Source organism: Dermochelys coriacea, chromosome 8 (assembly GCF_009764565.3).
Source record: "Dermochelys coriacea isolate rDerCor1 chromosome 8, rDerCor1.pri.v4, whole genome shotgun sequence".
NCBI classification, from domain to species: domain Eukaryota; kingdom Metazoa; phylum Chordata; order Testudines; family Dermochelyidae; genus Dermochelys; species Dermochelys coriacea.
This window is the reverse complement of record NC_050075.1, coordinates 16,696,205-16,710,590: the sequence shown is the minus strand read 5'-3', so window position 1 is coordinate 16,710,590 and position 14,386 is coordinate 16,696,205. Positions and strand designations below refer to the sequence as shown.

The following is a 14,386-nucleotide window of genomic DNA, read 5'->3' as shown; positions in this document are numbered from 1 at the left end:
CCTTCTCATTCTCCCTTTCTCCTGTCTTTGGTTTGCTCTCTTCTGTGCATTCCCCCACACCCACCCTTCCATCTCCTGCATCTTTCCTTTTCCACTTTCTTTTAAGTGGTCATATAGCCCAAAAGCAAAACCCACTTTTGCCCAGGGTTTGAAGAGTCTGTTTCTGTGCCTGTATGTATGTACAAAGCAGGTGGGGACTGAAAACAGTATTCTACTCTCAAGTACCACTTGCCACACCCAGCCTCCCGCTTTTCAGAGTCCAGCTCTAGGAGAACCACTCCTCTAGCTAAGGTAAGTGTTTTAGCATTTCCTAGGTAATGCGCTACTTCACACATACTAAGAGTTTAGAGATGCTTATGAGAGATTGATCTTTAATTTTTTAATTAATAATTGCCATGTCAAATGTATCAACTGTATTAGCAATTTTATTAATAGTAGAACCCTGCTAGTCCACATTAATTGCTAAGAGTTCTACTGCAAATTAGCTAGAAAACAAACACAATGCATCAGAGATAATATAGCTCAAGAGGAACCCTGTTCATTTATTTGACCAATGCAGTTTACACATATTTAGAGACCTTTGTAATGCTCTAGCAAAAGATACTATTTAGTGTGTTTTGTGAAAGTAGCAAGTCTCAGTAACGTGAAGCCTCACTGCCACACTCTACTATTAAATCTTTGCTGAGAAATTGGGAGAGACACTGGCCCTCTGCGTGTGCAAATTATGCAGTGTATGCATTAGCAAAGTGAATTAACAATCCAGGGGATGATTTCTTCTACCCAATGGAAGGTGATTTTTTTTTCTTTTTTTAAAGAATCCTGTCTGCTCGGTATCTTCTACCCCTAAAATACTGCCATCTTTCCCTTTCCATAAATCATTCTCAACATGCACACTTCCCCTTCTCTTCCCATGGCTCTCACACACACAATATCTTCCCCAACTATCCTCTCCAGATACTAAGTGAAGGATAAAGCTTAAAATCAATTGCACACCCATTTATCCCACTAAAGGTTGCCACTGGCACTACTTGTCCCCCTTGTCAACAGCCTCGGCAGTGAGGTCACAGATTGAACAGGCCAAAGGAACTGAACTATCCTCCTCTATCCCTAGAGATGGTGCCTCCAGGCCAAAGGGAAAGTGTCTTTTAGTACAGCAACGTGAGCTTCACTAGACAAAGGGGCTACACATAGCAATGTGGGAGAAAAAATACTTTCATATGTGAGAAAAAAAGAAAAGGAGGACTTGTGGCAGCTTACAGACTAAAATTTATTTGAGCATAAGCTTTCGTGAGCTACAGCTCACTTCATCGGATGCATGAAGTGAGCTGTAGCTCACGGAAGCTTATGCTCAAATAAATTTGTTAGTCTCTAAGCTGCCACAAGTCCTCCTTTTCTTTTTGCGGATACAGACTAACACGGCTGCAACTCTAAAACCTTTCATATGTGAGGATGATTGAAGGACTGTAATGAGTGCTGGCTATTTGATGAGAGCCTATAACCTGATTGCAAACTGAACGCCATTACATTATGCTTGAATAAAGACTGGGAGTGGATGTGTCATTACACAAAGTAAAACTATTTGCCGATGTTTATTCCTTTCCCCCCCCCACCCCGCCACTGTTCCTGACACATTCTTGTCAACTGCTGGAAATGGCCCACCTTGATTATCACTACAAAAGGATTTTTTCTCTCCTGCTGGTAATAGCTCACCTTACCTGATCATTCTCATTACAGTGCGTATGGTAACACCCATTGTTTCATTTTCTCTGTGTATATAAAATCTCCCCGCTGTATTTTCTACTGCATGCATCCAATGAAGTGAGCTGTAGCTCACAAAAGCTTATGCTCAAATAAATTTGTTAGTCTCTAAGGTGCCACAAGTATTCCTTTTCTTTTTGCGGATACAGACTAACACGGCTGCTACTCTGAAACCTATAACCTGATTGTGTCTCAGGAATTACTGACAGGGTGACCCTAACCACAATGGATACCTTCTTATTTATAAGCAAAACAATACAGCTATTTATTAATATTAGCAAGCACATGCGGGCAATGCTCCCTAGAATTCAGTGAATGTCTCTGCAGGCCCTTTAGCTCAATATTCCAATTCCAAAAAATAAAAACAAAAAAGAAGCAAAGCAGCTTTTCGTTATAGTGACTTTCTGCCTTTCCCTGGGAAGAGCTATGTAATGGGAAAAACTGCTAATGGCATTTTACCCTGAAAAATAACAAAGTCTGCCCCACACATATTATTTGTCTGTTTGTTTTTAAATCCCTTCTCCCTCTTAACAAAGCTCTGCTAAAACAGCACAAAGCCCACTGTGCTCTCCTGACTCCTTCCTTCCCCCCTCCGAATACCACAGTGACTAAATATGAGTTCTCTTTTAAATAAAACAACCACCACTAAAAAAATAATGCAAAGCACTGAAGCAGTCATGAGACTCCTTGCGCATATTTGGCTGGTGGAAGTAGCTGGAACTCCCTCTCCTTTGGCTTGAGACTGTAAGCATCTGAGGTTTTGAAACTACGATCTAAACCAGCTTTTCTGCTTTTTAAACAGCCTTGCTCTGGTTCCACAGAACCGGCACAAAGGTCATAAGAAAGCATCTGGTGTCTTTTTTTTTTTTGTAAGCACATTTCAAGTGTTTTTTATTTAAATAGATAGCTTTATGCTTTCCCAAATTTTTATTTACAGCCCGCTTAACTAGGGTGACCAGATGTCCCGTTTTTATAGGGACAGTCCTGTTTTGGGAGACTTTTTCTTATATAGACGCTTATTACCCCGCACTCCCTGTCCCGTTTTTTCCACAGTTGCTATCTGGTCACCCTACGCTTAACTCATTCCAATGTTTCCTCAAGTCCTTGCTAACCTTTCCTGTATACATGGTGAAGGAATGGCCAGGTATGATCTCCTATCCCTGAAGCTGGCATGTGAACTGCTCAGTCACTCCCGGTGGTGTTTTCACTTCTTTAAACAATAACCAATGAGCTCTATGGCAATTATGAGGGCAGATTACAGGCCACCCCATCACTGAAATCAAAACTTTACCAAACCTTCTGCCCCAAAAGTTTCACGGTGACCAAAGCACTGGCTGTGTGATGAATCAGGCTGCATAGGGAACAATATATATGATGTGGAAATGTAGTCCTCCATATCACTGTGATAACTCTGATCTCTTTATAATTTTGATTTGCTTTTAACCCGCATCACTCTGGCCTCTCCATGGCAACCACTCTACAATCGTCACCTATTAACATACCATTGGAAGCAATGGTACATTTCTATCACCACAGCACGTGCATTCTATCTAAAACAACAATACAGCAATGAAGTGGTTAATGTAGGACTGAAGCACCACAAATACTGAGTGATCATATATAGCCGTCAGAAAGCTAGGATTTCTTTCCTACTGCATCTCCTCCATGTCCTTCTTTGCAGTAATGCTTCTTTCACACACAGGTTTTCAGTTACCGTGATGCAGTCAGGTATGTCTGACTCAAGACCCCACACACACACGCAAGAAATTTTTCCTAGGACTATTAACTTTTAGGGAATAAAGTAAGTATCTCAAAGCCATACACTTACTTTGCCAAGTGGTTCGTGAGCATCTGCAGCATCTGTCTGTTTTTTTCTGGGAGCCGATGAACAAGGTTATGGATCTCGGAGATTCTGGACTCCTGATTCTCCAGCTCTGCATTGGGTAACAAGGAGATTATTCCATCTGCTACCTGCTATTTTTTTTTTAAACAGAAAAAAACACCCAGATCAGGACACAGATTCAATCAGAGATGTAGGTGTCTTGAATACAGCTGGGCGGAAAATGGTTCATCTATCCCATGAAGATTTTCAAGATATCAGAGATCGGAATGGCCAATAGCCGAGCTACCAAGTCAGTCTCTGTCTCTCAATCCCTCCTGTTGGATCTGTTCCATTTTGGATAAATAATTAAATATTTGTTGCACCAGACAGACTGGGCACTCAACTGAGATGCAAGCGACTCAGGTTTAAGTCTATCCTGCGGGGAATATTTAATTATTTATACTAAGCGGAACAGCTCCCCAGGAGAGACTGAAATTGGCAAAGGAAGGACTTGAACCTGGATCTTCCAAACTGTAATCACCAGGCTACTGGCTACCCTGGGGGGGGGGGGTCTGTCTTTGAAGTTTTGGTTATGACAATTGACATTTTCCCAAAAAAACAGTTGTTGAAAAATTCCTGACCAACTCTAGCATGAAGCCCTGGTTTTGCATCATCTCTCTATTCAGCTGCACTGTGGGTCCTCAAAATTCTAAGGTTTCTTTTTACCCATGTAGTCCCCCATGATGAAAAAAAGTTTCTAAAAAAAAAAGGGACACCCAAACCACAGGGGTGAACTAAGGGATTGAGGATGGAGGTTGACAAAATGCCAAGCAAAGCCAAGGCACTTACAACCAGAGAACAGGCTGACTGTAATTCAAGTGGTTACCATTTGGCTTGTTTCAACAGAGAAAGCAGCTGAATGTGCTTGCATAGTACATGTTCAATCTCCATAAGGGTATCTTTAGCCTGATAGCTAGAAAGGTTTTGACAACTGGTCATCCTTATTTCATTCACAAAAGTGGAAATATCTTAATATTTGCATTTCATTTATAGCATGGGGCCTTTAGTGAGAAAGTCATTGGAAGTCATCTTGTTAAAAGCCCTTCTTTGGATATTTCATCCTCCCTTTCCCTTCCAGGAAGGGCAGGTTCAAATGGAGTCATTTCAGCACATTAACGTACCACATGAAAGACTAGCAACATCAGCAGCTATGTACCTGGCACTTGTTTTGAGATGCAAGGTTGCTAAACTCTTTACAATTAACTGACCCTCACAATAGCCCTGTAAGTTTAGAAGGCAACAGACAACCTCACAGAAATAAATCTGAAACAGAGAATTTGAGTGATTTGCCCAAGGTCAGTGACAGGGTTGAAATAAGGGAACCGGAGTCCTTATTCCTGGTCCCAAATGCTAACCATTCAATATCTAAGAACAGCACTGAACACCTTCATATCTACCAAGGTCTGTAACCTAAATCCATAATTACATACCCAACAGAGCCCCTGCCTCATACAGTGCACAAAGTGGACAGTGCTCGCTTAATGAGCAGCTATTCAATATTTTGATTTCTCCTCACTGTTCAATATATGGCCCTAGGCCTTGTTTACTGAGCACTATGCCCGCTCTGTACTGAAGACAGAATTGCTTATTTCTTCATAGACTTCTCTCTTACTAGAATCATCACTTCATTTCTGAGTGCTTTGCAAATTAGTGAATTTATTTTCACAACACTCCTGTGAGGAGGTGAGGGGGTGGAGCATGCATAGAGCAGATGAGACTTTGGGGAGTTTAGAGGCTAAAATCTAAGAAGTCTCCACCCAGCATGTACGCGCTACAATTTTTGAAAGGCTTACAACTTGGCCAAATTTGGGCAGATTTTCATAGGGACAGCAAAAGCTACCCACTGACATCCCTTACCAAATTTCAAGTCCTCCTAAAAACTATGGTGGCACTAGAGCTTTGGAGAGAAAAGGTAACCAGAACTTTTTAACATGGGCATTTTTCCCCTTGCCTCATTTTCAGAAACAAGGCACCCAATTTAGCTGAAATTTTCCCAAAAAAATCAGCCCGAGGTACACACTTCATGGAAAATTTATGCTCAAACACTTAAGTGTGACAAAATTATAGGCAATTGAAAACAGAGTCTAAAAATGTGACGCGCAATCTCAGTAGGTGATTGTACCAACCCTTCCTATAACTGTATCAGGAATTTGGAACGCATCTGTGTTCTATAACGAGACTTCAATGGCTAACTTGTCACTATCGCTGCTTAAATGAGTGAGGGATTCATTTCATGGGGCTGTATCTTCACTGCAATTAGAACCAAACAGCTATATAACAGCTGATCAGAACTATGAACCTCAATGGTAAAACAGTAGGACTGTTGAAAAGCAGTGGAAGAAAGCATGATAAAGAGAGACTTCTGAAGACAGCACAGATTGAATTAGATTAATGTAGAAGCACTACCTCATAAGTGCTACTGTCACCTGTAAGTCTGATCTACACACACATTTTGAACTGATAGCTATTTTGATTAGAGTGTGATTTTCTTAACTGAAGTACAGGTTTCAGAGTAGCAGCCGTGTTAGTCTGTATTCGCAAAAAGAAAAGGAGTACTTGTGGCACCTTAGAGACTAACAAATTTATTAGAGCATAAGCTTTCGTGAGCTACAGCTCACTTCATCGGATGCATTCCCGATGAAGTGAGCTGTAGCTCACGAAAGCTTATGCTCTAATAAATTTGTTAGTCTCTAAGGTGCCACAAGTACTCCTTTTCTTTTAACTGAAGTAGTTATTGTGCTACAACCCCTAGTGGGAACACAGTTGTACTGATACAAAGGTGCTATGTGGGAATAAGATGTACTAGTATAAGCACTTTTATACTGGTATAGCTGCAACCGCAGTAGGAGAATTGTACCGCTTTAACTATACCAATTATACCAATATAATTAAAGTGGTACAATGTATGTTCATAAGGTCCTAGACATCAGTGTTATAAATAAGGTTAAGATTTTGTCATGGGGTATTTTAGTAAAGTCACAGACAGATCGCGGCCAGTAAACAAAAATTCACAGAATCCCACAACCTGTCCGTGACTTTTTACTAAAAATACCCCGCGGGGACAGAAAAGGGAGGAAAGACTAACAGTCAGAACCTGCTGGAGGCTGACCGCTGGCTGCTGCTTCAGCTTTGCCACTCCTCCTGTGATGCTGACCCAGCTTGGCTGCTGCTCCTGTGGCAGGAGATGACCGCTGGTGCCAGGGGCTACTCTGGCCCTGACCGCTGCTCCTGCTCCTGCCCCGGGGGCTGACCTGGTCCCAGGCTTTTGCTCCGGTGGCTGACCTCCAGCTCCAGCCACTGCTCCTGCAATGGCAGATGCTGACTGCTGCTTCAGCCCTGACTGCTGCCCCTGCTCCAGTGGCCCCTGCTCTGGCCCTGGGGGCTGATCTGGCCTCACCACTGCTCCTGGCCTGAGGCTGACAACTGCTCCAGCCCTGCCATTGATTAGGTTTGTTTTGGCTGAAGCTGAAGAAGTCAGAGAGGTCTGTTTAAGTCATGAAGTCTGTGACCTCCATGATAGAGAGTTAGATCTTTAGTTGTGGGCAGGAATGGTGTCCCTAGCCTCTGTTTGCCAGAAGCTGGGAATGAGCAACAGGGGGTGGATCACTTGATGATTATCTATTCTGTTCATTCCCTCGGGGGCATCTGGCACTGGCCACTGTCGGAAGACAGGATACTGGGCTTGATGGACCCTTGGTCTGACCCAGTAGGGCCATTCTTATGTTTAAGTAATAGCCAACATAGATTTGTCAAGAACAAATAATGCAAAATAAACCTAATTTTCTTCTTTGACAGAGTAACTGGCTTACTGGATGGGGGGGGGGAGTTGTTGACATGATAGTTGATTTTAGTAAGGCTTTAGTAAGGCTTCTGACACAGTCCCACATGACATTCTCATAAGCAAACTCGGGAAATGAAGTCTAGATGAAATTACTATACGATGGTGCAAAACTTGTTGAAAAAGACCATACTTAAAGAGTATCAATGGTTTGCTGTCAAACGGGGTGGGAGTTGGCAGGGCATACGTAAGGGGACCTGCCAGGCTTTGTCCTGGGTCTGGTACTATTCAATATTTTCATTGATGACTTGGATAGATTGGAGAGGAGAGCATGTTTATAAAATTTGCAGGTGACACCAAGCTGGGAGAGGTTTCTAGCGCTTTGGAGGACAGGCTTAGAATTCAAAATGACCTTCATAAATTGGAGAATTTGTTGGAAATCAACAAAAAGAATTTCAATAAATACAGTGCAAAGCACTGCACTTAAGGAGAAGAAAATCCAATGCACAAGTACAAAATGGGGATATAGCTGGCTAGGTCTGCTGAAAAGGATCTGGTTATAGTGGGTCACAGATTGAATATGAATCAACAATGTGATGCTGTTGCTAAAAAAAAAAAAAGATATAATTCTGGGGTGCATTAACAGTAATGTGTCATATTTAAGACATGGGAGGTAACTGTCCTGCTCTACTCGGCACTGGCAAGGCCTCCGCTGGAGAACTGTGTCCAGTTCTGGATGCCACACTAGGAAAGATGCAGACAAATTGGAAAGAGTACAGAGGCTGGCCAAAAAAAAAACAAACAAACCGATAGAAGGTTTAGAAAACCAGACTTATGAGGAAAGGTTAAAACTGAGCGGGAGCCTGATAACCATCTTTAAATATGTTACGGTCTGTTATAAAGAAGTTGGTGATCAACTGTTCTCTGTATCTACGAAGGTAGGACATGAAGTAATTGGCGTAATCTACAGGAAAGCAGATTTAGGTTAGATATTGGGAACATCTTTCCCAACTATCAGAATAGTTGAGCATTGGAACAGGCTTCCAAGAGAGGTTGTGGAGTTTTTAAAAACAGGTTAGACAAACACCTATCAGGGTTGGTCTAGTTTTATTTGGCTCTGCCTCAGCCTAGGGGGCTAGACTAGATGATCTCGAGGTCCCTTCCACCCATACATAGCTATGCTTTCATGACATTAGGACTGAAAAATACAACTAATTAGAACTCCAATAACCCATCTGTGGTACCAATATGTTTTTCTCCCACTTCCCACCCAACAGCATCTAGACTCTGTTTTTGTGTGTGTGTGGTTTTTTTTTGTTTGTTTTTAAACAGTACACCCGACAACATGCCCCTTGCATCTCAATTCTGATTTTGTTTTACAGCATTAACCAAAGTCTATCTGGCATCAGGAGATCAGTGGGAGAATACTGGCATTGGGGTTACATTCAGTTGCTTGCAAAGGAATTTTTCTCTTTAGAAGGTTGTGACAAGCACACATGCACAAAAACTTACTTGCTGCTTTGATGAAGCTTCTTTGAAACTGGTACATCATGAGTGGTCCAGGGAGCATTCTGGAATAGGAATAGCAATACATATACATTTGAGCAATAAAATAATCTCCGAAATGCAGCTTGGAGTCTGCTGTTCCCATAAACCCTTCTTAAATCATAAAGGGCACCACTAAGCAATACCAACTTTCCTAACTAGTTTCCTCGCATAAGGAAAAACATAAAATACAGAGGGAGCTTTGTTTTAGCCTTCCTTTCCTCTCTTTAACTGAATCAATTACCACTGCAGAATTACCAAGATATATAAAAGAAATAACACAAGCCAAACCTCCCTATATTCTTGAAACCTTGTATTATATACATATAACGAAATACTACAGCAACTTGATGTTAAAATGTGTCACAGAAAACAGCACTACAATTCTAATGATCATCATCTCCAACCCAACCATTTTTGTGCATGGAAAACTTAACATGTATTTTGAAGGAAAACTTGTGTAAACTTTGGTGCTGATGAAAGCGAGAGACCAAGAGCAGCGGCTAAAGCTATGCCTGGCACATTGTAGTGCTGTGCTAATTCTCTCCATACAGATTTTAAAATGGATCGCAATCCTGTCCTGCAGCTTCTCTGATATTTTAGTCATAGGGCTCCTCTCAGATTTGCCTATACACTTCAGTCCTGACCTGTGAAATGACCTACTACTCCAGTCCTGCGTCTCATATTCTTACTTTATTCCTGTACTAACAGTTTAGAAACTCTCGGGAGCAAAGATTGCCATTCATGAAATGTTACGTGCGGGCATTGTGATCTTCCAGGCTGAGATCGACCAACCTAACTACATTTGTCACCCACGTTGGATTTTGTTTCCATCTCTTATGCTTTAAAAATACAGACACGGCAGGTAGAAGCATGTTCTGCATAACAGAATACCTATTGCTACTTGCAAACTAATGGATATTCCTCTTTTTGGATTAGGAACCACCACTGCAGTCTGTGGACAGCTCATCCCATCTCTAATGGTATGTCTACACTAGCCACATTATAGCATGGCTGCGCCGTGACATGGGCAGTATAGAGACATTTTATCACTGGGGGAGAGCTCTCCTGGTGATTAAAAAAAACAAAAAAACAAAAAAAAAACCACACACCCCAAACAAACGGTGGGAGTGCAGCTCCCGGAGATAAAGTGCTTTTTAATAATGATAATAGCTTTTCAGCGCTAAAACTTTTGTCGTTCAGGGGGTTGTTTTTTCACAAGCGGGCAGTAAACAAAAATTCACAGAAAGGGCTGCCAATTTCTGCATCTCCCTGTAGCTGGTGTGATTTTTCACAGAATCCCACAACCTGTCCGTGACTTTTACTAAAAATATCCCGGGGGGACAGAAAAGGGAGGAAAGACTAACAGTCGGAACCTGCTGGAGGCTGACCACTGGCCACTGCTCCAGTTTTGCCACTCCTCCTATAATGTCATATAGAATGACAAAAGTTTTAGCGATGAAAGTGGCAGTATAGACACAGCCCAATACTACCTGTCAATGCATAATGCAATGCAATAAAAATAAAGGTTAGGGATGAGAAGGGGCCATAATTAGAAGTTTGTAGTTTATTAATTACTGACAAATTCTTGCATATCTTTATTACTAAATAAATACCAGGAAGAAATTAATCTCAAGGAGGCACCAAAGGAAATAGTGTGATGTTGGCTCTAACATTCCTCTTCACAGTATCAGTTTTCTCTGGACTAGTGCTTCAGTAAATGATGTTACATGTCATACTTATACAATAATAGAAGATAACCCAGCTGTAACAAAGGTATCAGTTTTCATATGGTTGGACTGTACCCACATGTACAGTTCTATGCCTAGATATCAAAGAAAACCTTATGAATTTTCATGGTCCTTTTGGAAATACAAACTAACACTGAACTTTCTGCTACTAGACAGATTTGCTAGACAGTAGCATACTGGAATGCATTGTGTCTTCACTTACAGGGAAAAGCCTGAAGCAAGAGATAAACTTAACAGTGAGATACATAAGAAGAAGTGTTTATAAGTTATGGCTGCACCACATGAGTAGGGCTCTACCAAATTCATGGCCACGAAAAACGCATCACCGACTGTGAAATCTGGTCTCTCCCTGTGAAATCTGGTCTTTTGTGTGCTTTTACCCTATACTATACAGATTTCACAGGGGAGACCAGTGTTTCTCAAACAGGGGGGTCACAAGGTTATTTTAGGGCAGGTCATGGTATTGCCACCCTTACTTCTGCGCTGCCTTCAGAGCTGGGCGGCCGGAGAGTGGTGACTGTTGGCCAGGCACCCAGCTCTGAAGGTGGCACCCTGCCAGCAGCAGCGCAGAAGTAAGGGTGGCAATACCATATCATGCCACCTTTACGTCTGTGCTGCTGCCTTCAGAGCTAGGCAGCCAGAGAGAGTAGTTGCTGCTGACTGAGGGCCCAGCTCTGCAGGCAGCAGTGCAGAAGTAAAAGGTGTCGAAACCATACCATGCCATGCTTACTTCTATACTGCTGCTGGTGCTGGCTCTGCCTTTAGAGCTGGGCTCCTGGCCAGCAGCCACTGCTCTCCAGCTGCCCAGCTCTGAAGGCAGCGCCGCCGCCAGCAGCAGCAGCGCAGAAGCAAGGGTAGCAATACCGCAAACCCACCTACAATAACCTTGTGACACCCCCCCCCCACACACACACACACAACTCCTTTTTGGGTCAGGACCCCTACAGTTACAACACCGTGAAATTTCAGATTTAAATAGCTGAAATAATGAAATTTATGATTTTTTAAATCCTATGACCATGAAATTGACCAAAATAGACCCTCCACATTAGCATCTGTACAGTATTCATTAAACTCCCAAAGTCCTGCCCAAGCATGCATGGGGTTCAGTGGAAAATCCAAGGTGGATTCTTTAAGAACAGACTCTTCCTTAGTTATTTTAAACTCGTTCTCTTGACAAGAAGCTCGGGTAGTGGGTGAGGAGATCCCCAGGACATTACAGAACACACTTGTGGAGACATATAACACTGGAGGCATTTCTCCCCTACCTCAAGTAAGTTTTCAGTGCACTGGTGATAGTCTTTATCTCCCACTCAGCACAAATGTCCGTTTCTGTTTCAGAAGCTGTTTTGGGATCTAGGGAAGAAAGGCAACAAAAGAATGAGTGGCTCAAAGAGAACACATTAAACAACACAGTCACCTCCAAAGCTGCTACTGTGGGGTTACTCTGAAGGAAGATCCCACTGCCCAGTTTCTCAATAATTTCTCCAAATAACCAATACCAGCAAATACTTTGAGCCTTGAGAGCTGTTCCTGCTTACATGGATATGGATGCAGACGGCGACCACAGGCTGGACACTAGGACTCACTTGCATGTGTTCAAAAGCAAAAAGAGGAGGAGCTCATCACGCATGGCTGATGGGACCAATAGTTTTGTTTCAAGCGTGACAATAAAAAAGGATTTCAAGACACTGCTGTGCTTAGGTACTGCAGTGATGGAAGCGGAACAGTGTCAGACAGACTAGACATGCCGTTTAATTTAGATTTTGGGGCACAACTGCAGTATAAATAAATGCATCAAAATAATAGAAGGACAATGGCAGCAAGGCATGCCTAAATGACTGGCAAATGACTTGGGCACACAGCAGTACAAATAAGTGGTGGGGAACAGACAGTGACTGCTAGTAACCAGGGCCAGCTGTATCATACAATTAAAGCAGGCAAGTGCCCAGAGCAACAAAACAACAGGGGCAATAGGACATTCAGTAACCGTGTGCATGAGATACTGCTGGCTGGAAAAGGCAGACATTTGCTTGCTTGCCCAGGGCAGAACCACCACTAGACCTAGCCCTGCTGGCAACTGAGGAAATTACACATGCGCTTTATCCGCTTTGTTCTGCAGCTGGAGTAGAAGGAGGAAACAAAGTTGGCGCACACCGCACTACATAGCAGGACATTGGCACAACAACGTGTCAGCAAATTATCTACTGTGTCACTTGACCTGGTAGACCCTAGGTTGCCACTGCTGCCAGATGGGTGCTTTTGCCAGTCTGACATTTGCTGCTAGAAGGTGGAGGGAGAACTCAGGCCATAAAGTTCCCATTGGCTTGCAAAAGCAGGAACATCTGCAGGGGCCATGCTGGCAGAGTTCTACAGCAAGGAAGCTTATACACGGTCAGCTTTCTCTATAGGCATACGGGTGACGGGGAAAGCAGCGTATTCTTGTTTACTTTATTTGTATCACAGTGAGGGGAGAAATACCAAACCCTGTTTTTAAACGTTGTAGAGCAATGAGTCTGGGAAAGCAGCAGAGGCTGGGCGGGTTATTGGCTTAGAAAAATCATATTTTGGTTTGTTTTTTCACCTCTGGCCTCTTGATGTCATTCTATTAGTTTTCTACATCCTCTTCTCAGCAGACTGTTCCTTGGCATCCTTAAAGATTTTTTTAAATGTCTGATTCATCCCTCCTCATCCCTGGAGTCACATGCAGAGATTTACAGAAACTTCTGAACTTCCACAACATGAGCAAGCCCTGGAGAGATGTCAAATATTACTGCACATCTCTTCATTCTAGGGGCAATCCGGCTCAAACAGCAAGACAACAAAAGACAGAGCCTGGCTCTAAGTGAGCAGAAATTGGCAAGTTTTACATGTGCAAGCCATTGCATGAACCACATCTAGTAAACCAGCTATTTAGCCTTCGCCAGGCCTCCAACCAAACAAACGTTATGTAACATTACAGAGGAAAAAAAGACTCAAACAACAGTCAGGCTAGAAGGCTTTTTATAGCAATATTAGGCAAGTTTCTCAGAGCTTAAGCACTTCCATTTTAATGTACTTTATTTCCAGGCCAGCCCTGTCCAGAGACTCCCAAGCAATCTTTGTTTTCAAAAAGGGCTGCCAATTTCTGCACCTCCCTGTAGCTCTCTCTGGTATGCTGGGAGTTTGACTCTTCTGATCCTCAGAGCCTACCTGGGAACAAATTAAACTCTTCTGGCAGTCTCTGAGTGCTGTGTGTTCATATTCATATCAGCAGTTTCCTTTGCCACACTGACCCTTGCCCTCCAAATGTGCATGCATGCTTCTTCCCTGTGCAGCTTTAACTCTGCCATTCACCTTCTAATTCCCGAGGTTGCAGCCACCATCTTTGCCCAAGAAGGGTTGGTTTGGACTCAGGAGCTCGTCCAGGCAGTCACTGGGCTCAACACTTAGCAGCCCAGAAAGTGAGACGCCTAAGCTAGGAGTGGCAGCCAACATCTCCTGCTTGGCAGTGCAAAGCACTAACCACCAGGCCTGCCCCAGGGCTGTTTTTAACTTTGAGTCCCAAATCCACACATTCCTTCACATGCCACCATGGAAGAGAGATGGTCCATTGCACCAGTTGGAGAGGGGAAGAAAACCACTGCGCAAACTGTGGCCAGATCAGAGTGAACCAGCAGCTCACCTTTTATG

General features: G+C 42.9%; 1 protein-coding gene across 7 annotated transcripts in view; it reads right to left on the bottom strand.

The window, feature by feature from the left end:
* Positions 1–14,386, bottom strand: part of ARHGAP26 (Rho GTPase activating protein 26) — a 315,168-nt gene that overhangs the window by 112,799 nt on the left and 187,983 nt on the right. For all 7 annotated transcript variants that reach the window (XM_043491279.1, XM_043491281.1, XM_043491282.1 and 4 more), the window contains 3 exons: positions 11,983–12,070; positions 8,931–8,989; positions 3,587–3,692 (listed from right to left, as the gene is read on the bottom strand). In XM_043491279.1, the coding sequence (XP_043347214.1) occupies positions 3,587–3,692; positions 8,931–8,989; positions 11,983–12,070 (253 nt within the window). The remainder of the gene's footprint in view (positions 1–3,586; positions 3,693–8,930; positions 8,990–11,982; positions 12,071–14,386) is intronic.